The sequence below is a fragment of the Ovis canadensis genome, chromosome X, assembly GCF_042477335.2.
Source record: "Ovis canadensis isolate MfBH-ARS-UI-01 breed Bighorn chromosome X, ARS-UI_OviCan_v2, whole genome shotgun sequence".
NCBI classification, from domain to species: domain Eukaryota; kingdom Metazoa; phylum Chordata; class Mammalia; order Artiodactyla; family Bovidae; genus Ovis; species Ovis canadensis.
The window spans coordinates 130,431,476-130,456,975 of NC_091727.1; the positions used below are offsets into that span (position 1 = coordinate 130,431,476).

A 25,500-nucleotide genomic window follows, 5' to 3' on the forward strand; every position below is an offset into this window, starting at 1 on the left:
CTGTGCATGCGCATGGCCTTCTAGATTCTTCAAAATATGTCAGGGCCCCTAACGACGTTTTATACTCTAGGATTTCCTGCTAAGCATATTGGTAACCTATTGTTTGTCTCAACTCCACCACCTCAGCTAGCCACAAAATTCAGTAAGTGTCTGATTGTTTTTGACAGAAGTTCTCAGGAGAAAGGCTGTTAGCACTGGATGAACTTTGAGCCAGGTCAGATAAAGAGAACATTGCTTGTGAGATTTACTAGATAGATCAAGTAATGACAGTTCTCTGGGAATGGGGCTTTGAAGGAACTCCAACTCTGTTTTCCTTCTTTAGTGGTTTTCTCTGTGACATAGGGTTGTTGGTTTTCCAGGTTACTACAGACCTGGGGAAAAACAATGAGGAAAAGGCAAGTTAAAATGCTATAAAACTTATTATTCTTACTGATATTCAGCTATTTTTCTTCAATAAATGTTTCCCAGATTACTACAAGCCTTTGATTAATTTTCAGAGTTCTGAAAACAAGTTGATTTTGACAGTTTCTGTCAGTGTTCTCCTTTAAGAGATTCTTAACTCTGCCATTTTCACTGATACCACCTTTCTTAATAGCATTTTCTGAAGCTTGAGAGTTTGTGATTTTGATGAAGTGTAATTTTTTTATGACTTCTGCTTTTGATCTTGTAACTAAGATTTTCTAACCCAGGATCATAAAGATTTTCTTCATATGTGTTCTTCTAGAAGATATATAGTTTTAGGTCATACATTTACGTCTATGAACCATTTTGAATTAATTTCTGAATTACACATAGGGTGTAAGATTGTGTGTGTGTACATGCTCAGTTGTGTCCTACTCTTTGTGACCCCTTGGACTGTAGCCCACAAGGCTCCTCTGTGCATGGGAATTCTCAGACAAGAATACTAGAGTGGGTTGCCATTTCTTTCTCCAGGGGATCTTCCCAACCCAGGGGTCAAACCCACATCTCCTGAATTGCAGGCAGATTCTTTACCACTGAGTCACCGGGAAGCCTGGTGTAAGGTTAGGGTTACATTAATCTCTTTGCATATGTATGTCCAATAGTCCTGCCACTTTTCGTTGAAAAGATGATCCTTTCCAAATTAAACTATCGTGGTACTTTTTAAAGAAAATCAATTAACCACAAATTTATGGGTTTTTAAACTTTTTGTCCTTATTCCTCTACTTTCTTTACCCTGTTTACTTTTCAGCAGTTTGATTATGATTATGCTGTGTCTGGACATGAGTTCTTTGTTATTTCAAGTTCTAAATTTCTTATCTATTACAACTTTTGCTTTGTAGTTTTCACCGTTGTCATGTACTCTGTGTAGTCTCTCTAGTTTTATAGCTACATTCAGTGGGAGAGGCAAGGTGAAGTACCTTACCTGGAGAGAGAAGGTGAAGAATCTTACCTGGAGAGAGAATTCCTAATGGCTAATAATTTTGAGGACTTATTTGTACTAGTCCTTGTGCTTAGCATTTTGCACATTAACTCATTTAAACCTTACAGTAGCCCTATAAGATAGTATCTATATTACAGATAATGAAATAGAACTTCTGAAAGAATGAATTTCTCAAGGTCAATTATTAAGTAACCAGGCTAGAACTTAAATCTAGCTCTGTTCAGTTCAGTTCAGTTCAGTTCAGTTGCTCAGTCATGTCCGACTCTTTGCAATCCCATGAATCGTAGCACGCCAGGCCTCCCTGTCCATCACCAACTCCCAGAGTTCACTCAGACTCACGTCCATCGAGTCCGTGATGCCATCCAGCCATCTCATCCTCGGTCTTCCCCTTCTCCTGCCCCCAATCCCTCCCAGCATCAGAGTCTTTTCCAATGAGTCAATTCTTCTCATGAGGTGGCCAAAGTACTGGAGTTTCAGCTTTAGCATCATTCCTTCCAAAGAAATCCCAGGGTTGATCTCCTTGCAGTCCAGGGGACATACAAGAGTCTTCTCCAACACCACAGTTCAAACGCATCAATTCTTCGGCGCTCAGCCTTCTTCACAGTCCAACTCTCACATCCATACATGACCACAGGAAAAACCATAGCCTTGACTAGACGGACCTTAGTCGGCAAAGTAATGTCTCTGCTTTTGAATATACTATCTAGATTGGTCATAAAGCTCTGTTCTTAACATGGAAGTCTGTGCTCTTGATCATGGTATTTGTATACATGATTTTAAAAGATTTTTTGTTGTTTTTTTTTAAGTGTGATTTTACTGTATCTTGAAATAACACTGTATTTAAGTAATACATATCCCATTTTCTAACCTTAAATCAGTGGAAAAACAACATATAGTCTCCCTAGAAATATACTTCTTCTGAAATCTTAAACTCCAGTATACTACTCATAATCATAACCTTTCGCTTATCCTTCTGGCTCTCACAACTCTCTTAACAATCATTTTACCATTCCTTCAACCCTGTTAAAATCTCCAGCTCCTTGACCTTTGTTTTCCTCCCAATCTGTCATCCCCTTCCTGTTTCCTCTTCCTTTCACATCTCCCTTAGACTCCATCATGCATTATTTACCCAAGTTCTTGCCACTGAGTCATTTTCCTTGCTTCTTTTTTTGTGCATCATACCCACCCAGCAAATCCTCAACCCTGAATCAATCCAACTGATTACCTTCTTTATTGTTGCATGATGGATTTTGAGCACTACTAGAGAAAAGTAGTATAACTCTGTTGATTAGTACCTCTTCAAATTCCTCATCTCTGGTATCATCTAGAGCCTTCTTACTTGTTGGCAATGTCTCCTAGTCTCTGGTCAGCTCTCTCTTTCATTCCTTAAAAATACTATTTTAGATCCTCATTACTATTTCCTATCCTACTGCTATTTCATTATTTTTAGCAGGTAATCTTCTTTTCCTATATCAAAGGAAACAATGCCATCAGTAAGAACCTTCATCTACTTTCTGCCTGACTGCTAACTTCTGTATCCTAGCTATCATTTTCTTCCATTTCAGCTCAGTGCTGAGGACATCCTTCCTGCCAAAGGTTACTATTTATTCCTTTGTGCTAGATCCTCTCCCTTTTATCTCCCCAGGGACCTCAGTCAGCTATCCCCAATATTACTTCTTTCCTTTCAAGAATTTCATATGATTGGTACCATTTGCCAGTGTCCATGGTGTACATACTCCTACTGGGAACTATCTTTTAAAAAGTGATAAAAACAAAAAAATGCCCTTCAGTTGTTTTGCTACTTGAGCAAATAATACATTTAGATTCCCTCCCTTCACTGTATACCGTAACAAGTAGCAATTGGTTTAAATAATGGAATATAAAACTTGAAGCCCAGAAAAGATAGGGCGAAAGTACATATGTTAATATTTTTAATATCCAAATGGGAAAATATTTTTCCAGTATTTAATGAAAAATTTTAAACCCACAGAAAGATTGAAAGAATTTTATCACAAACACCCAGTGATGGCTATCTAGATTATATCATTAATATTTTACTGATTTATCACATCTGTCTATCCATCTATTAAACCATCTTACTTTATTGATTTATTTAAATGGATCACCAATGTAAACACATGTACCCCTAAATATGTCAGTATATATATTGCTAGCTAAAAATGTATATTAACATTTTTTTCTTTTGATGTAAAATTTCCATGCAATGAAATGCACAAACCTTAAGTATTCATTTGCTGACTTTTGACTTGTGTATACATCTTTGTAGTGATGTATGGGCAAATATTTAGCAGCCAGCTCTCTAGGAAAAAAGATTCTTATCTGTATTATTTGCGAGTTCATGATATACATATTCCTACAATGGCCAGTTTCAAGGTACTGATGTGTTATCATACAATCATTGGACCGACCATGTTCAACATACCTGTATCTGTGTGACCTAACACATAAAATGTTACCATCACCCCCAGAAAGTTTCATCATACTTCTTCTCAGTAACTCCCACTCCACTTCCCAGAAGCAACTAGTATTTTGATTTTTTTCCATTATAGGTTAGTTTTGCCTGTTATAGAACTTCAGATAGCTGTAACCATACACTTATATTCTTTGCATAAGATTCCTTTAACTTACACAATGTTATAATGTATAATGTTTTTGAGATTCATTGATACTGTGTATATCAATAATTTTGCCTTCTCTCTATGAAGCAAAACTTCTTGGAAGAGTTTTCTAAAATCACTGTTAGTTTTCTAATGCTGCCATAACAAATCTAGTGGCTTAGAACAACAGAGATTTATCCTCTTATGGTGGCTAGAAGTCTGAAATCAAGGTGTTGACAAGGCTTTGCTCTTTCCTAAGGTTCTAGAAGAGGATCCTTCTTCATCTCTTCTAGCTTCTGGTGATTGCCAGCATTCCTTGGTGTTCCAAAAGCATCATTGTAGTCTCTGCCTCTGTTATAACGTGACAATCTCCTTGTGTGTCTGTGTTTCTGTGTCTGCACATGCTTAGTGCTCAGTCACATCCGACTCTTTGTGACCGCCTGGACTGTAGCCCGTCAGGCTCCTCTGTCCATGGCATTTCCCAAGCAAGAATACTGGAGTGGGTTGCAATTTCCTCCTGCAGGGGATCTTCCTGACCCAGGGATCAAACCTGAGTCTCCTGCTTGGCAGATGAATTCTTTACCTCTGTGAGCCACCTGGGAAGCCATGTCTTTACATAGTATTCTTATTAAGGACACTAGTCTTTGGATTTAGGATCCATCCTAATCCAGTATGGCCTATGTTAACTAATTACATCTGTCAACCCCCTATTTCTGAATAAAGTCACATATTGAGAAGCTGAATGGACATGAATTTTGAGGGTTTACTATTCAACCCAGTATAATCAGCCCTCTGGCCTCCTCCATGAATTCATATCTGTCTTACCTGCAAATACATTCACCTCCTCACAACATCCCCTAAAGTCTTAACCTATTTCAGCATCAAGTCTAAGTCCCAAACCTCATCTAAATATTAACTTAAAAAGTCTGAAATCTCATTATTTAATTCATCTAAATCAGGTGTTGGTGGACTCTGAGTATGTTCCATCGGCAAAATTCCCTTCTGTCCAGAGACCTATGAAACTAGGCAATGGTGAGACAGGCGTAGGGTAGGCATTCCCATTCTGAAAGGGCAGAAAGGAAAGAATAAAGGGGTTACTGTTTTAAAGCAAGTTAGCAGCCCAACAGGGAAAATTCCATTAGATTTCAAGGCCTAAGAGTAATGTTTTGGCTTCAGGGCCCTGTCCTGTGGTCACCAGGGGTAGCCTTGCTCTCTGGGTACTCTGGGACAGCTCCATCATCTTAGCCTACCAGGCCAGCTGCAGCCCCACCCTCTCTGGCTTTTGTGGCTTCATTTTACCTTCCTTCATTTTAGCTTCTCTCTGTCACTTTTACGTCAGGCTGGCACTGTTTCTGCTCATATAAAATCCTTATAAACCTTCTTGGTTTCTTGTGTATGTCAAGAGAGCCACACTATTACATATGAGGATTCTTGACAGATCCTTTCTGGATAACCCCTTGTCTGTTCCTGGCTTCTGCTGAAAAGGTTGACTGGATCCAGGAGTCACATACATAATCTCTTCAGTGAAAGATTGTCTAAAGTTTGTCTAGCCACATACCACATACCGCATACCTTTTTCTAGGGCTATCTAGATTGATTCAGAATTCTCCAAATCATCAAGTTCTGAATTTCTTTTTAAACAGGTACTTACTCAATTTAACTCACTCCTCTCTTATTTTACAATTATCAGTGAGAAACCAGGCTACATCTCCCCCACTTTGCTTGGAAATCTCTTCAGCTAAATATAGAAGAGATACCCCACGTCCAAGATAAGAGAAACCCAAGTAAGATGGTAGGCGCTGAGAGAGGGCATCAGAGGGCAGACAGACTGAAACCACGATCACAGACAACTAGCCAATCTGATCACATGGACCACAGCCTTGTCTAACTCAAAGAAACTAAGCCATGCCATGTAGGGCCACCCAAGACAGAAGGGTCATGGTGGGGAGGTCTGACAGAATGTGGTCCACTAGAGAAGAGAATGGTAAATCACTTCAGTATTCTTGCCTTGAGAACCCCAAGAACAGTATGAAAAGGCAAAAAGATAGGACACTGAAAGATGAACTCCCCAGGTCGGTAGGTGCCCAATATGTTACTGGAGATCAGTGGAGAAATAACTCCAGAAAGAATGAAGGAATGGAGCCAAAGCAAAACAACACCCAGATGTGGATGTGACTGGTGATAGAAGCAGGTTCGATCCTGTAAAGAGCAATATTGCATAGGAACCTGGAATGTTAGGTCCATGAATCAAGGCAAATTGGAAGTGGTCAAACAGGAGATGGCAAGAAGGAACGTCGACATTCTAGGAATCAGCGAACTAAGATGGACTGGAATGGATGAATTTAACTCAGATGACCATTATATCTATTACTGTGGGCAGGAATCCCTTAGAAGAAATGGAGTGGCCATCATAGTCAACAAAACAGTCCAAAATGCAGTACTTAGGTGCAATCTCAAAAACAACAGAATGATCTCTGTTCATTTCCAAGGCAAAGCATTCAATATCAAGTAATCCAAGTCTATGCCCCAACCAGTAACTCTGTAGAAGCTGAAGTTGAACAGTTCTATGAAGACTTACAAGACACTTTAGAACTAACACCCCAAAAAAGATGTCCTTTTCATTATAGGGGACTGGAATGCAAAAGTAGGAAGTCAAGAAACACCTGGAGTAACAGGAAAATTTTGCCTTGGAGTACAGAATGAAGCAGGGCATTTGCCAAGAGAACACACTGGTCATAGCAAACACCCTCTTCCAACAACACAAGAGGAGACTCTACACATGGATATCACCAGATGGTCAACACCGAAATCAGTTTGATTATATTCTTTGCAGCCAAAAGTGGAGAAGCTCTATACAGTCAGCAAAAACAAGACAAGGAGCTGACTGTGACTCAGATCATGAACTCCTTATTGTCAAATTCAGACTTAAATTGAAGAAAGTGGGAAAAACCACTAGGCCATTCAGGTATGACCTAAATCAAATCCCTTATGACTACACAGTGGAAATGAGAAATAGATTTAAGGGACTAGATCTGATAGATAGAGTGCCTGATGAACTATGGACGGAGGTTCGTGACATTGTACAGGAGACAGGGATCAAGACCATCCCCAAGAAAAAGAAATGCAAAAATGCAAAATGGCTTCCTGATGAGCCCTTACAAATAGCTGTGAAAAGAAGAGAAGCAAAAAGCAAAGGAGAAAAGGAAAGATATACCCATTTGAATGCAGAGTTCCGAAGAATACCAAGGAGAGATAAGAAAGCTTTCCTCAGCGATCAATGCAAAGAAATAGAGGAAAACAATAGAATGTGAAAGACTAGGGATCTCTTCAAGAAAATTAGAGATACCAAGGGAACATTTCATGCAAAGATAGGCTCAATAAAGGACAGAAATGATATGGACGTAAGAGATGCAGTAGATATTAAGAAGAGGTGGCAAGAATACACAGAAGAACTGTACAAAAAAGATCTTCATGACCCAGATAATCACGATGGTGTGACCACTCACACTCACCAAGAGCCAGACATCCTGGAATGTAAAGTCAAGTGGGCCTTTGGAAGCATCACTACAAACAAAACTAGTGGAAGTGATGGAATTCCAGTTGAACTATTTCACATCCTGAAAGATGATACTGTGAACGTTTTGCATGCAATATGTCCGCAAATTTGAAAAACTCAGTAGTGGCCTCAGGACTGGAAAAGGTCAGTTTTCATTCCAATCCCAAAGAAAGGCAATGCCAAAGAATGCTGAAACTACCACATGATTGCACTCATCTCACATGCTAGCAAAGTAATCCTCAAAATTCTCCAAGACAGGCTTCAACAGTACATGAACTGTGAACTTCCAGATGTTCAAGCTGGATTTAGAAAAGGCAGAGGAACCAGAGATCAAATTGCCAGCATCTGCTGGATCATCAAAAAAGCAAGAGAGTTCCAGAAAAAAACATCTATTTCTGCTTTATTGACTATGCCAAAGACTCTGACTGTGTGGATCACGATAAACTGTGGAAAATTCTGAAAAAGATGGGAATACCAGACCACCTGACCTGCCTCTTGAGAAACCTGTATGCAGGACAGGAAGCAACAGTTAGAACTGGACATGGAACAACAGACTGGTTCCAAATAGGAAAAGGAGTACGTCAAGGCTGTATATTGTCACCCTGCTTATTTAACTTCTATGCAGAGTACATCATGAGAAATACTGGGCTGGAGGAAGCACAAGGTTGAATCAAGATTGCCAGGAGAAATATCAATATCCTCAGATATGCAGATGACACCACCCTTATGGCAGAAAGTGAAGAAGAACTAAAGAGCCTCTTGATGAAAGTGAAAGAGGAGAGTGAAAAAGTTGTCTTAAAGCTCAACATTCAGAAAACTAAGATCATGGCATCTGGTCCCATCGCTTCATGTCAAATAGATGGTGAAACAGTGGCTGACTATTTTTCTGGGCTCCAAAAATCACTGCAGATGGTGATTGCAGCCATGAAATTAAAAGACGCTTACTCTTTGGAAGGAAAGTTATGACCAATCTAGACAACATATTAAAAAGCAGAGACATTACTTTGCCAACAAAGGTCCGTCTAGTCAAGGCTATGGTTTTCCCAATAGTCATGTATGGATGTGAGAGTTGGACTATAAAGAAAGCTGATTGCCAAAAAGTTGATGCTTTTGAACTGTGGTGTTGGCGAAGACTCTTGAGATTCCCTTGGACTGCAAGGAGATCCAATCAGTCCATTCTAAAGGAGATCAGTCCTGGGTGTTCATTGGTAGGACTGATGTTGAAACTGAAACTCCAGTAGTTTGGCCACCTGATGTGAAGAGCTGACTCATGTGAAAAGACCCTGATGCTGGGAAAGATTGAGGGCAGGAGGAGAAGGGGACGACAGAGGATGAGATGGTTGGATTGCATCACCGACACAATGGATATGGGTTTGGATGGACTCCGGGAGTTGGTGATGGACAGGGAGGCCTGGCATGCTGCAGTTCATGCTGTTGCAAAGATTCGGACAGGACTGAGCAACTGAACTGAACTGAACTAAAATATGCAAGTTTATCACTTAAATTAAACTTTCTACCCAGCACCTGAACTCAATTCAGCCAAGTTTCTGCCACTTTATAACAAAGATCGCCTTTCTTTCAGTGTTCAATAGCATGTTCATCATTTCCTTCTAAGGCTTTACCAGCAGTACTTTTAATGTTCATATCTCTAACAAAATTTTGTTCATGATGATATTGGTGTTCTCTAAGATGATAGAAGTTGATAGAAGTTTTCTTTACTGTCCTCTTTACTTCCTTCTGAGCACTCACCAGAACTAGAATTAGCATTCATTTTTCTACCAATGGTCCCTTCAAAGTAACCGAGCTTTTACTATCACCTCAAAAATTCTTCCAACCTCTACCCATTACCCAATTTCAAAATCACTTCTACAGTTTTAGGTGTCAGTTTCCCAGGACTGCTTTAACAAAATACCACAAACTGGATGGCTTAAAACAACAGAAATTTATTCTTTCACAGTTCTGGAGGCTAGTTCAAATCAAAGGTGGCAAGGTTGGCTTCTTCTGGAGGCTGTGAGGATGAATCTGCTCGACACCTCTCTCCTAGCTTCTAGTGGTTGCTGACAGTTCTTGGCTTCTAGATGTTTCACCTGTCCATGCTCCTATCATCATATGATATTCTGCTTGTGTTTCTGTGTCTTCACATGGTCTTCTTAAAAGGACATAAGTCATTGAATTTAGGGCCCACTCTAATCCACCATGACCTCATCTTACCTAATTATATATGCAAATACCCTATTTCCAAATAAGATTACATCCTCAGATTCTGGACATGTGGATGTTTCCATTTGTGGTGATGTAAGTATCCGTGCTGCTACTGTGATCATTCTTGTATATGTATCTTGGGACACATGCAGGAGTTTTTGGGGCTCTAAGAGTGGAGTTAAGGCGTGAAGAGTTTACATATCTTCAGCTTTAATAGATGTAAACTCTTTTATGAAGGAATTGTCCCAAGTTAAAATTCCACCAACCATGTGTGAAGGTTCAGATTGCTCCATATCTTTGTCCATGCTAGGTATTGTCAGACTCTAATAGGTATTTGCTTGCATTTTATTATAGTCTTTTTCCCTTTCTGAACACTTAGCATTCATTTATATTACTTTTTATTTTCTTAATCTTTAGTAAAGTGTTATTTTCCATGCTTTCTATTTTTAAAATTTTAAATGTGGAGAAAAATCGAAGGAATAGTACATCTGTACCCCTCACCTACATTTAACAACTGTTGGTATTTTGCCACATTTGCTTTATATCTCTGTTCATCTGCATGAGAATGGTGTATAGGTGTATGTGTGGTTTGTTTATTGCTTAACTATTTGAAAATAAGAGACATTAAGTTTTACTCCTAAATACTTCGTTATGTATCTCCTAAGAACACATCCTCCTATGTTATCACAGTATTATGGTCACTCTTAAGATATTTAGCACTGTTGAAATAATATTATCTAAAAGTTTATAATTAGATTTCTCAATTTTAAATCCAGGATGCAGTCAGGGATCACATATTACATTTAGTTTGCTTAAGGACAGTTTCCCTGACTGTGCGTGTATGTGTATGTGCATGCAAGTGACTTTCTGTCTGTGTGTCTGGTTTTCAGGACATTGATATTTTTCAGGAGTCTAGGTCTATGTTGTTTGTTTCAACTGATTTTAATTTTATTCTCTTGATATCTAATGAGGTCAGAAACCTTCTCAGACATTTATTGACCATTCAGATGGCCTCCTTTGTGAAATGGCTCTTTAGTTTTTTTGCCCATTTAGGAAATGTAGAAATGTCTTTTTCCTGCATGAATATCTTTCCATCTGTTTGTATCTGTGTTGAGATGCAGTCTCTTTTCTTTTTTAAAAACTTTTTAAAATTTTATATTGGAATATAGCTGATTAACTATGTTGTGATAGTTTCAGGTGGACAGCAAAGAGACTCAGCCATACATATACATGTATCCATTCTCCCCCAAATTCCCATCCTATCCAGGCTGCCACATAACATTGAGCAGAGTTCCCTGTGCTATACCTTGTTGGTTATTCATTTTAAATATAGCAATGTGTATAACTAGTGAGGATTTACTGTGCAGCACAGGGAACTCTGCTCAATGTTATGTGGCAGCCTGGATAGGATGGGAATTTGGGGGAGAATGGATACGTGTATATGTATATGTATATATATGGCTGAGTCTCTTTGCTGTCCACCTGAAACTTTCACAACATAGTTAATTGGCTATACTCCAATACAAAATAAAAAGTTCAAAAATAAGTAAGTAAAGTGATGTGTACATGTTTATCCCAAACTAACTAAATATTCAGATGCAGTCTTATTTCAGAGGTCACTAAGCATATATCAAAAGAATAGTTCATTGGTGGGAATGCAAACTAGTACAGCCACTATGGAGAACAGTGTGGAGATTCCTTAAAAAATTGAGAATAGAACTGCCTTATGACCCAGCAATCCCACTGCTGGGCATACACACCGAGGAAACCAGAATTGAAAGAGACACGTGTACCCCAGTGTTCATTGCAGCACTGTTTATAATAGCCAGGACATGGAAACAACCTAGATGTCCATCAGCAGATGAATGGATAAGAAAGCTGTGGTACGTATACACAATGGAGCATTACTCAGCCATTAAAAAGAATACTTTTGAATTAGTTCTAATGAGGTGGATGAAACTGGAGCCTATTATACAGAGTGAAGCCAGAAAGTAAAACACCAATACAGTATACCAACACATATATATGAAATTTAGAAAGATGATAATGATAACCCTCTATGCGAGATAGCAAAAGAGACACAGATGTATAGAATGGACTTTTAGACTCTGTGGGAGAGGGAGAGGGTGGGATGATTTGGGAGAATGGCATTGAAACATGTATACTATCAGGTAAGAAACGAATCGCCAGTCTATGTTCGATACAGGATACAGGATGCTTGGGGCTGGTGCACGGGGATGATCCAGAGAGATGATATGGGGTGGGAGGTGGGAGGGGGGATTCAGGATTGGGAGCTCATGTACACCCGTGGCTGATTCATGTCAATGTATGGCAAAACCAATACAGTATTGTAAAGCAAAATAAAGTAAAAATAATTTAAAATAAAAACAAACAAACAATAGTTCAACCCCAAAGCCCTAGGATGTGTATAGCAGATCTCAGTGATTACTACTTACTTCAGTACTGCTATAGAGAAGAGGATGTTAGAAACGTGTTGTGATTATATGTCATGAATAGTCCATCTCCAAATTTCATCTCTAATCTTATATGGATTTCTTATAAATTTGTACAAGTTCTTTATCATTTTGCATACTTACTTTTTGTTAACTTATATCTATTCCCATTCTTTGGCTTTTCATTTCACTGCCTTTATGGTATCTTTTGATGAATCAAAAGTTCTTCATTTTTATGTAATATAATTTATTAATTTCTCATTTCTCCTTAGTGCTTTTGTATTTTGATTAATCAATCCTTCCCTACATAAACTCAGGAAGATACTGTCCTTTATTCTAAAAGCTTTATGATTTTTTCTTTTCACATTTAAGTCATTAAATTGATTAATTAATATTTATAGTATGAAATAAGGATTCCAGTTTCTTTCTTTTTTTCATATAGATAACCCTCTATCCCAACACCATACATTGAAAATATTGTCCCTGCACTGTTATAGTATTTCTAGCTCTGTTATATGTCAGGTATTCATATATGCCTGGGTGTTCTTCTGGGTTCCTTTGATCTTTTTAAATTTTACAGAATCAGTATCATAAGTTTAGCTTTTTTATGTCTTGATACCTTGTATAGCAGAAGGACAATTTCTTCTACCTTGTTCTTCAAAAAAGTTTTATCTACTTTTGACACTTTGCTTTTCCATGGAAATGTTAGAATCAGCTCATCAAGTTACACGCGCACACACACACACACGTGCGCGCACATGCACACATTTACAAACATATACTCTCTCTGATGTGATTTTGATATTTATAATATGTATCTTCAAATCTTGGAATGTAAATATGATATATCTTTTCATCCATTCAATTGTTCTTTAATTTTTCAGTATATTTTCTTTATTCTGTTTCTTATAACATTTTATGAAACTGATTAGTTTTTCTTAATTTTAAAGCAGCTTTTGTTGTTGTTTAATCGCTGAATTGTGATCTCAACTCTTTGGGACCCCATGGGCTGCAGCACGCCAGGTTTCCCTGTCCTTCACTATTTCCTGGAGTTTGCTCAAACTCATGTCCATTGATTCGATGATGCCATCCAATCATCTCATCCTCTGCCTCCCTCTTCTTTTGCCTTCAATCTTTCCAGCATCAGAGTCTTTTCCAAACAGTCTCCTCTATTCATCAGGTGGCCAAAGTATTGGAGGTTCAGCTTTAGCCTCAGTCCTTCCAATGAATATCCAGGGTTGATTTCCTTTAGGATGGACTGGTTTGACCTCTTTGCAGTCCAAGGGACTCTCAGGAGTCTTCTCTAGCACCACGATTTGAAAGCATTAATTCTTCAGTGCTCGGTCTTCTTTATGGTCCAGCTATCACATCTCTACATGACTACTGGGAAAACCATAGCTTTGACTAGACAGACCTTTGTCAGCAAAATGATGTCTCCGCTTTTTAATATATGATGTCTAGGTTTGTCATAACTTTCCTTCCAAGGAAGCATTTTTTTTCATTTCATGACTTCAGTCACCATCCTCAGTGATTTTGGACCCCAGGAAAATAAAATCTGTCACTGTTTCCACTTTTTCCCTTTCTATTTGCCATGAAATGATGAGAGCTGATGCCATGATCTTAGTTTTTTGAATGTTGAGTTTTAAGTCAACTTTTTCACTCTCCTCTTTCATTCTCATCAAGAGGCCCTTACACCCCCCATAAAGAGGTATAAGGCAGGTAAGGTAGTCTGGTATTCCCATCTCTTTAAGAGTTTTCCACAGTTTGTTATGATGCACACAGTCAAAGGCTTTAGCGTAGTCAACAAAACAGAGGTAGATGTTTTTCTGGAATTTCCTTGTTTTCTCTATGATCCAGCGAATGTTGGCAGTTTGATCTCTGGTTCCTCTGCCTTTTTGAAACCCAGCTTGTACATCTGGAAGTTCTCAGTTCATGTACTACTGAAACCTAGCTTGAAGGATTCTTTTTTTTTTTTTAGTTTACAATATTGTATTGGTTTTGCCATACATCAACATGAATCCGCCATGGGTGTACACGTGTTCCCCATCCTGAACCCCCCTCCCAACTCCCTCCCTGTACCATCCCTCTGGGTCATCCCAGTACACCAGCCCCAAGCATCCTGTATCCTGCATCGAACCTGGACTGGCGATTCATTTCTTATATGATATTATACATGTTTCAATGCCATTCTCCCAAATCATCCCACCCTCTCCCTCTCCCTCCCACAGAGTCCAAAAGACTGTTCTATACATCTGTGTCTCTTTTGCTGTCTTGCATAGAAGGTTATCATTACCGTCTTTCTAAATTCCATATATATGTGTTAGTATACTGTATTGGTGTTTTACTTTCTGGCTTACTTCACTCTGTATAATAGGCTCAATGGAGTATTACTTGGCCATTAACAGGGATACATTTGAATCAGTTCTAATGAGGTGGATGAAACTGGAGCCTATTATACAGAGTGAAGTAAGCTTGAAGGATTTTGAGCATAACCTTACTAGCACGCAAAATGGGCACAGTTGTGTGGTAGTTTGAACATTCTTTGCCACTGCCCTTCTGTGGGATTGGAATGAAAACTGACCTTTTCTAGTCCTGTGACCATTGCTGAATTTTCCAAATTTGCTGACGTATTGAGTGAAGCACTTTAACAGCATCATCTTTTAGTATTTGAAATAGCTCAGCTGGAATTCCATCACCTCCACTAGCTTTGTAGTAATGCTTCCTAAGTCCCACTTGACTTCACATTCCAGGATGTCTGCCTCTAGGTGAGTGACCACACCATTGTGGTTATCCTGGTCATTAAGACCTTTTTTCATATAGTTTCTTCTGTGTATTCAATTTACATATGATGAAATTCACCTACTGTGTTCAATTAGGTACTTTTTATTAAGTTTATTGAATAGTACAGTCATTACTACATCCAGTTTTAGGACTTTTCCTTGACTTTGCAAAATTCCCTTGAACTGATTTGTAGTAAATAAATTCCCATGTCTACCCTATATCTTTGTCTCTATGAATATATCATTTCTAAATATTTTGTATAAATAAAATCTTACAATATTTGATGTTTGACATTTTGCTTCTTTCAGGTGGCATGATATTTTTGAAGTTTGCTCATGTTGTAGCATGTATCATTAATTCATTCCTTTTTATTGCTAAATAGTTTTCCATTGTATAGATATATCACTTTTTGTTTATCCCTTCACCACTTGATGACACCAAGTTGTTTCCACCTTGGGGCTATTGTGAACAATGCTATAAACATTTATTTGCAAGTTTTTGTGTGGATATGTTTTCATTTCTCTTGAGTGAATATTTTCTGGGTCAAACTCTATGTACAAATGTTTAAGAAACTGCCAAATGGTTTTCCAATGTGAAAGTATCATTTTACCTTCTCATCAGTGATGTATGAGCATTCCTACGTCTCTATATCCTTGCCAACAATTGTTATTGCATATTTTTAAATCAGCTCTTCTTGTTGGTGTGCACTGGTATCTAATTTTAGTTTTATTTTTAATTTCTATAATAAATAATCTTGATGCTATTTCATGTGTTTATGAGCCATTTATATGTCTTTTTTGATGAAATGTCTATTTAAATCTTTTACCCAGGTTGGTTTTTTTTGCTTTTTTAATTATAAATTTATTTGTTTTAATTGAAGGATAATTGCTTTATAGAATTTTGTTGTTTTCTTTCAAACTTCAATATGAATCAGCCATAGGTATACATATATCCCCTCCCTTTTGAACCTCCTTCCCATCTCCCTCCCCATCCCACCCCTCCAGGGTGATACAAAGCCCTGTTTGAGTTTCCTGAGCCATACAGCAAATTCCTGTTGGCTATCTATTTTACATATGGTAATGTAAGTTTCCACGTTACTCTTCCCATACATCTCACCCTCTCCTCCCCTCTCCCCACGTCAGTAAGTCTATTCTCTATGTCTGTTTTTCCATTGCTGCCCAGTAGATAAATTCTTCTGTACCATTTTTCTAGATTACATATATATGTGTTAGAATGATATATATCTTTCTCTTTCTGACTTACTTCACTCTGTATAATAGGCTCCAGGTTCATCCACCTCATTAGAACTGACTCAAACGTGTTCCTTTTTATGGCTGAGTAGTATTCCCTCATGTATATGTACCACAGCTTCTTTATCCATTCATCTGTCGATAGATATCTAGGTTGCTTCCATGTTCTAGCTATTGTAGATAGTGCTGTAGTGAACAATGGGATACATGTGTCTTTTTCAATTTTGGTTTCCTCAGGGTATATGCCTAGGAGTGGGATTGCTGGGTCATATGGTTGTTTTATTCCCAGTTTTTTAAGGACTCTCCATACTGTGTTCCATAATGGCTGTATCGATTTATATTCCCACCAACAGTGCAAAGGGTTCCCTTTTCTCCACACCCTTTCCAGCATTTATTGTTTGTAGACTTTTTGATGATGGCCATTCTGACTGGTGTGAGGTGATATCTCATTGTAGTTTCAATTTGCATTTCTCTAATAATGAGCAATGTTGAGCATCTTTTCATGTGTTAGCCATCTGTATGTCTTCTTTGGAGAAATGTCTGTTTAGGTCTTTTTCCTCCTTTTTGACTGGGTTGTTTGTTTTTCTGACATTGAGTTGTATGAGCTGCTTATATATTTTAGAAATTAATCCTTTTGTCAGTTGTTTCATTTGCTATTATTTTCTCCCATTCTGAGGGTTGTCTTTTCACCTTGCTTATAGTTTCCTTTGCTGTGCCAAAGCTTTTAAGTTTAATCAAGTCCCACTTGATTGTTTTTATTTTTATTGTTTTTATTTTGTTTTTATTTCCATTACTCTAGGAGGTGGGTCATAGAGGATCTTGCTTTGATTTGTGTCATTGAGTCTTCTGCCTAAGTTTTCCTCTAAGAGTTTTATAGTTTCTGTAAATCTTTTAGCCAGTTTTTGATTGGGTTGTTTGCTTTCTTAGTATTGAGTGGTAAAGGTTCTTTGTATATTCTGAATGCAAGTCTTTTACAAGATATATGCTTTGCAAATATTTTCTTCTAGTCTATTTCTTTTTATTTTCTTAATAATGTATTTTGAAGAACAAATTTTTAAAATTTTAACAAAGTTCAATTTATTGTTCTTTTATGACTTATGCTTTTGGTATTGTATCTAAGAAATCTTTGCTGAATTCAAGGTCAGAAAGAGATTCTCCTGTTTTCCTCTAGAATATTTATAGTTTTAGCCTTTATAGTTATATTTATTATCTATTTTAAGTTCATTTTTCTGTGTTAAGATAAAGGATCGAAGTTCATATTTTATGTTTGAATATCCAGTTGTCCCAGCATTGTTTATTATAAAGATTATTATTTCCCCATTGAATTGTCCCTGCACTTTTGCAGAAAAATGGTGATGGTGGTTTAGTCCCTAAGTCATGTCCAACTCTTGCAACCCCGTGGACTATAGCCACCAGGCTCCTCTCTCCGTGGGATTTCCCAGACAAGAATACTGGAGTGGGTTGCTATTTCCTTCTCCAGGGTACCTTCCTGACCCAGGGATTGAACCTGGGTCTCCTGCAGTGCAAGCAGATTATTTACTGACTGAGACACCAAGGAAGATTTTTTTGTAGAAAAATCAGTTGATCAAAAATATAAGTGTTTATTTCTGGACACTCAGTTTGGTTTCCTTGATGTATATGCCAATATATATGCCTGTCCTTACACTCTGAACCTCCTTACCCTTATAGTAGTTTCAAAATCAGATAGTATAATTCCTCCAATTTTGTTTCTCTTTCTCAAAATTGCTTTGGTTATTCTAGGTCCTTTATATTTCCATGTAAATTTAGAAGGAGCTTGTCAATTTTTCTACAAAAAAAAAAAAAGGCCTGCTGGAATTTTTATAAGGACTGTACTGAATCTGTAATTCAATTTTGGGGAATTTCCATTTTAATAATATTGAATATTCTAATCCATGAATATGGAAGGTATCTTCCCTTATTTTGATTTTCTATAATTTATTTCAGTAATAGTGAGAGCAGACATCCTTGCCTTGTTCCCAGTCTTAGGGGGAAAACATTCAGTTTTTAACCATTAACTATGATCTTACCTCTAGATTTTTTATGCATGCCTTTAGAAATATATTACTTTCTTATGGATGCTGTAACTAATTACCATAAATTTAACAGCTTAAAGCAACACAGAATTTTTCTCTTACAGTTGTAGAGGTCAGGTCCTAAAGTCAAGATGTTCACAGGGCTGTATTCCTGCTGGGGTTCTCTAGGGGAGCCTTTTTCAGCTTCTGGAATCCACCTGCATTTCTTGGTTCATGGCCCCTTCCTCACATTACTCTTACCTCTACTTCCATCCTACATCTCCTACTGTTTCTGACCCTTCTTCCTCCTTCTTGTAAGGACCCTTATAATTTAGGGCCCACCTCCACAATCAGTGACAATCACATCTGCAGAGTCCCTTTTACCATGAGACATTTTCAAAGATCCCAGGGTGCAGGGTGCAGATATCTTTGGTGCCTACCCCATGCAAGTTGAAGAGGTTCCCTTCTATTCCTAGTTATTTGAGAGTTTTTTAAAAATCATGAATGTGTGTTAGATTTCGTTTACTGCTTTTTCTGCACTTACTGTAGTGAGTATGTGGTTTAAAGTTTTAGTCTGTTAATATGATGTTTTATTAACTGCTCTTTATATGTAAAAACAATCTTTCATTCCTGGGATAAACCCACTTACAAGTATATCATTATAATCATTTTTATATGTTGCTGGATTAGGCTTGCTAATATTTTATTGAGGATTTTTCGTCTATTTTCATGAGAGATATTGGCCTATGATTTTTCTTTGCTTGTGGTATCTTTTTAAATTTTGGTTTCAGTGTACTAATGACATAATAGATAAGTTGGAAAATATTACCTCCTCCTTTATTTTCTGAAAATGTACAGGATTGATGTTATTTCTTAAATATTTGGTAGAATTCACCAGTGAAACCATCTGAATCTGGACTTTTCTTTGTGAGCAGTTTGTTGACCACTAATTCAAGCTCTCTTATTATAAGGTTTTCAGCTATTCTTTTTCTTCTTAAGACTGCTTTGGTAATTCATATCTTCCTAGGAATTTGTTCACTCATCTAAGCTTTCTCATTTGTTGGCCTAAAGTTATATATAATTTTCCCTTTTAATTGTTTCTATTGGTATAGGATCAGTAATGATGCCTCCCTTTTAATTCTTGACTTTAGTCATTTTTGTCTTCCTTATTTTCTTGGTTTGTCTAGCTAAGAATTTGCCATTTTGTTAATCTTTACAAAGAACCAGCTTTTGGTTTCACTGATTTTTCTCCTGTTTTCTGTTGCACTGATTCTGTAATCTGCAATCTGTAAAATTGCCACTGACATGTGGTATTAGTATTCTTTTTTATTTTTTGCCAATATGGTATTCCCTTCTTAATTAGTATTTCCCTGAATTCTGATATTGAGCCAAAATTTGCTGACTTTTGTTGTAATATAGGATTTTATTATATAAACTTGCTACAGTTTTATAATTGATTCTTCTTAGATGGACATTTATATTTTTACTCATTTCAGGCTATTATAAATAGTACTGATCTAAATATTCTTATTATTGTACCTTGTTGCACTATGCTCAAATTCTTCTAGGAGATATTTGTAGAAGTGGAATTGATGGATCATATTATGAGCATATTCAGTGTCAGTAGATAATGTTATAGTGATTTGCACATTCCTACCAGCAATGTATTTGCTCCACAACTTCACTGACCTGTGATATTAGTATTCTTTTTTATTTTTTGCCAATATGATATTCCCTTCTTAATTAGTATTTCCCTGAATTCTGATATTGAGCATGTTCCTTGTATTTATTAGCAAATGTATTTCCTCTTTTGCAAGGCACCTTTTTCTGTCTTTTGCCCATTTTCCTAGTGATTCTCTTCTTTATCAATTATTTGTACAACAAATATCTTTCCTCATTCTGTGAGTTTTTTCTTTAGGATATTTTTGATGAACAGAAACTTTTAATTTTAATGTAGTTGAATTTGTCAATATATTCCTTAATAGTTACTGCTTTTTAGGTCTTAAGAAATCCTTTCATAAGTATTCTTATACCTTGCTGGTGGAAATACAGAATAATACAGTTCTTACAGAGTGAAATTTAGAAATACATAGAGAGAAATTTGTTATACATTTACCCTTTATCTCAGCAGTGCCGGTTCTTAGAATCAATTTTAAAGACATACTGAGAAAATACAAAATCCTGTATGCACAGGCTGTTTGTCAGGGCATTATTCACAGTAGCAGTAAAGACTGGAAACAACACCAGCGTGCATCAGTAGGGGAGTAGTTGAATAAACTCTTGTACATCCACACAGTGAAGTACTATGCAGCTATAAGAAGGAAAGGGAAGAGCTCTATACATTAACATGGAATTATTACCAAGATATATTGTTAAGTGCAAAGAAGTAAGTTGTAGAACAGTGTTTATAGTAAGTTACCTTTTATATAGGAGAAGGGAATATACTGAATTATATATATCAACCTACTCCAGTATTCTTACTTGGGAAATCCCGTGGACAGAGAAGCCTGGTGGGCTACAGTCCGTGGGTTGCAAGAGTTGGACATGACTGACCAACTAAACAAAAACATAAATACACACACGTGTGTGTGTGCATGTGTTATGTGTTTGTGCCTATTTACTTATATTTCAAAAAAATAACAATGGAACCATAAAGCCAAAACTAGTAAAATTATTATTTATGGAGAAGGAAAGGAGTGGGATGAAGTTTACAGAGATGGAAAGCGAGACTTCTTTGAAGGTACTGTATAATAAAGTTTTCATTTTAGTGAAGTGAAAGTGAAAGTGAAAGTTGCTTAGTCATGTCTGACTCTTTGTGACCCCATGGAATTCTCCAGGCCAGAATACTGGAGTGGGTAGCCTTTGCCTTCTCCAGGGGATCTTCCCAACCCAGGGACTGAACCCAGGTCTCCCGCATTGCAGGTGAATTCTTTACCACCTAAGCCACAAGGCAAGCCAAAGAATACTAGAGTGGGTAGCCTATCCCTTCTCCAGCAGTTCTTCCCAACCCAAGAATCAAACTGGGGTCCCCTGCATTACAGGCAGATTCTTTACCAACTGAGCTATGAGGGAAGCCCTCATTTTCATTTTAGACCCATGTAAATGTTTTGCATAATTTTAAAAATTAATCAAAAGGGAAAAACTAAATCCCTAAAATTTATAAACAGCCTGAAGCAAATTAGCCTAACTATGAATAAAGTTGGTATCATAACCATACAGAGAAAATGATTTAAAAGAATATTTGCATATTCCTAATGAGATATAATTTAAGGAAAAAAGTAACTGCAAAGAATTTTAAAACTATATTCAGTAGTTTTATTGTTGATAATCATATTAGTATTGTTATTGACATTTTAAAATTCTATATGTTGTAGGAAATAGCTAATAAATAATTTTGTTAATATCATTAGGAGCCAGTATCCTAAGCACATGTGAGAGAGATACAAGTCAAAAATCATGGACTTGAGTAATAATCTTATAATCTTAATTTGAAGTAGAAATACTAGTATACAGGGGGCCACAAACTAGAGGCGCCTAAAAGGCAAGAACTGGCCTTTTTCTGCCTGCCTATCTGCTGTGTGACCCAGGGCAGCTCAATACCCTTTTTGGGCCTCCAGGATCCCGGCTATAAAAAGAGGGGCTGGCAAAAGATGGCAGTAGTGGTAAAGAACCCTCCTGCTAATGTAGGAGGTAAGAGACACAGGTTCGATTCCTGAGTCAGGAAGATCCCCTGGAGAAGGGCATGGCAACCTACTCCATTGTTCTCATCTGGAGAATCCCATGGACAGAGGAGTCTGGCGGGCTGCAGTCCATAGCATTGCAAAGAGTCAGACATGAATGAAGCAACTTGGCATGGCAAAGTGACCTCCACCAACTTCCCTGGTAGTCCTTTGGCTAAGACTCCATGCTTCCAATGCAGGGGTCCTGGGTTCAATCCCTGGTCAGGGAACTAGATCCCACATACCTCAACTGAAAGATCCTGCATGCCTCAAATAAGACCCAATGCAGCAAGTAAATAAATTGATTAATTTAAAAGAAAAAAAAAAAGAAAAAAAAAAGAAATACTAGTATAAATTTATGGTTTATCTTTCATAAAAATTTTCCTACCTTGTCCACTGAAAAAGGCCTAGAAGCAACAACAACTCAACATTTATGAACAGATTTAGCAACATATTGTTGTTTCTAAATACTATTTCACATTAACAGGAGCCAGTGGTCCTTAGAGAAATATTTCAATTTTGAGTCAGGAAATAGGTAAGATGAACTTAAGGTATCTTGCTATGCCAGAAAGCTAGAAAGCAGTACAGGAGCCAATTTTAAGGGACTTTCACTGATCCTAGGGCTTCCCCAGTAGTTCAGCAATAAAGAATCTGCCTGTAATGCAAGATCCTCAGGAGACATGGGTTCAATCCCTGGGTGGGGAAGATTTCCTGGAGGAGGGCATGGCAACCCACTCCAGTATTCTTGCCTGGAGAATCCCCATGGACAGAGGAGCCTGGCAGGCTACATTCCATAGGGCTGTAAAGAGTTGGACACAACTAAAGCAACTTTGCATGCATGCACTGATCCTAAGTGGAATAACTTGATCACTAAAAAGAATGACTACATTTAATCGAAACACATCAAATATATGAAAATACATGTCTCACAATTATACTAAAAACATAATCATTGGTCACCATTGGACTACTTTAAAGTACCAACTCATTAAACTCTTATAGTTGAAAAATAATGGGAAACAAATCAAGCATTTCCCTACTTTTCCTATATGAACTTATGTAGCAAAGCCAAATAGATGATGATAAGTCCATTATAGGGTTCCAAATAATTAATACAGAAGAAATAATAGAAATAATAAGTACAAAATAAATAATAGAATTAGGGGAGCCCCACTTTACAACTCTTAATAAATTAATGTATTTAAGCAATGGTCATCAATGGATGCAAACCTCTTAGTTAAAAAGCAAATGGGAAAACTTCATAATGAAAGGATCAGACCAAAAGCACCTGAATCTACTGATCAATTTTAACATCACTAGAAATGGGACCACTGAACATTATGTGCCTAACGATATAGTGTAATAGGAAATACACATCTATATAGTATATGGAGGATTCTTGCCTAAAAATATTGAACTCAAATCTAGACCAACAATATCCCAGAAAACTTTTTACAATAATGTAAATGGTCTTTATTCTGCCCAGAATGATATCTAGTAGCCACATGTGCTTGTTGAACATTTGATATTCGTAGTTTAACAGAGGAACTAACATTTAAAAAATTAATTTAAATAGACTCATGTGGCTAGTGGCCACATGGTAGCATAGCTCTAGATTTGACTACCAGTTTGTAAGAAATGGAGGGGATTGAGGAACAAATTAAATAATAGCATGAGGAACAACCAATTAAATTCATTTGTTTTGAACAAATGATGTGGCTTCTCTAAAGAATAAGTGGGATTGGGGGAAAAAAGATTTGAGGGCTGAGAAGGAAGGAAAGCTCTGTGTGTGTGTGTGTGTGTGTGTGTGTATGTGTGTGTGTGTGTGTGTTAATGAGGCTTTAAAGACATAACAGCCAATGTCTGGTTTAGATCTTGAACCAAGTGTAAAAAGACATCTTTGAGAAAATCAGGGCTATTTGAATATGAATTCAGTAGTAGATAATGGTAAGGAATTATTATTAATTTTGTGAAGTATGATAATGCTATACTAGTTACATTTTTTTCAAATGCCTTTATCAATTAGATGCATGTACTTGCATGACCCTGAGAGTGAGCACCTCAAATTTTGGACCCCAGATGCCTCACTTGCCTCACCATAGTCCCAGGCTTGCCCAAAATGCACTGTAATAATATAGCTATATATTATTGTCATTTTCACAGGTTGTAAATACCTGCCCCAGCAGAGTTTCATTATCTGAGATTCAAGATTTAATTTTTATTAATTTGTCAAAGGTTGTTTTGGTAGGCTTTGTAGAACTTCCGTATCTCTTTGTCTTGATCCAGATGAACCCCAAAAGAAGAACAAAGGTGATCCCATGAACAAGCTGGAAAGTTTTTACCAAGAGATGATAATGAAAAAGCGTCTTGAAGAGTTCCAACTAATGAGAGGTGAACCCTTTGCTTCCCACTCACTGGTCTCAGCTACATCAGTGGGAGATAGTGGCACAGCTGAGAACCCGTCATTACTCCAGGACAAGGGAAAACAGGCAGCACAGGGTAAAGGTCCCAGTCTCCATGTGGCAAAAGTTATTGATAATTCACCTGAGCAGTGTTGGACTGGGCCTAAGAAGCTGACGCAGCCAATAGAATTTGTCCCAGAAGATGAGATCCAGAGAAATCGTTTGTCAGAGGAAGAGATCCGAAAAATTCCTATGTTTTCTTCATATAATCCAGGGGAGCCAAACAAGGTATAGGCCAAACCAAGAAAAAAAATGGGTTGTTTTCATTTTTATTAATCTCTACTTAAAGTAATACTTTTGTATTAGCTTTGATTATACCAAAGAATCATGACATAGGCACAGTGATTGTGTTTTTCTTTGACCTTTGCTATTAATTCTCTGCTATATAAGTAGCTCTGACTATATAAGTAGCATATTTCCTATGATGTTCATTGTGGTTTTCTAACGTCGTAAGCTATCCTTAGAATTTTATTTAAAAAACAAGAATTTTAAAGAAATCTTGATCAGACTCTAGTCCATGCCCACTAGAAACCCTCAACTAAAGAAAAACTCATAGGCCCACCATATCTAGTAGCCATGTGCCTGGTTGTGAGTAGGGTTTGCTGTACCACATGAGTTTTCTCTTCAGAATGCTCCACCTGGCTTTCATATGACATATGACTTAAATTGCTGGTAGCTTAGCAGCAAAGTGAAAGCACAGGGCCTCTAAGCCTTGAGGAATTGGCAAATATCTAAGAAAAGTTGTAAATAATCCTCATTTGGTTGATCAGATCATTATGTCACATTCATAGTATGTGTTACATCCAGAATTGAAAATTTCATTATCATGTCACTCAAAAAAGCAACACAAGCCCCTGGAGCATATACTTGTGTTCAATTTAAAAAAAAAAACAGAAGAATAATGTTAGCTTCTGGCTGTCCCTAAATTTTTAAAAAGGTGTTGTCGAGGATTATTAAGCAGTTTCCTTTGAGTGATTACATTTCTAATATATTCTTGATGTTCAAGGGTAGCTGGATTTTTATT

The 25,500-nt window shown here is 37.3% G+C and overlaps 1 protein-coding gene across 5 annotated transcripts in view; it reads left to right on the forward strand.

Moving 5' to 3' along the window:
* RBM41 (RNA binding motif protein 41) overlaps positions 1-25,500 on the forward strand; it is a 75,616-nt gene that overhangs the window by 16,603 nt on the left and 33,513 nt on the right. For all 5 annotated transcript variants that reach the window (XM_070292160.1, XM_070292164.1, XM_070292161.1 and 2 more), the window contains one exon: positions 24,301-24,704. In XM_070292160.1, coding sequence (XP_070148261.1) covers positions 24,301-24,704 — 404 coding nt within the window. The remainder of the gene's footprint in view (positions 1-24,300; positions 24,705-25,500) is intronic.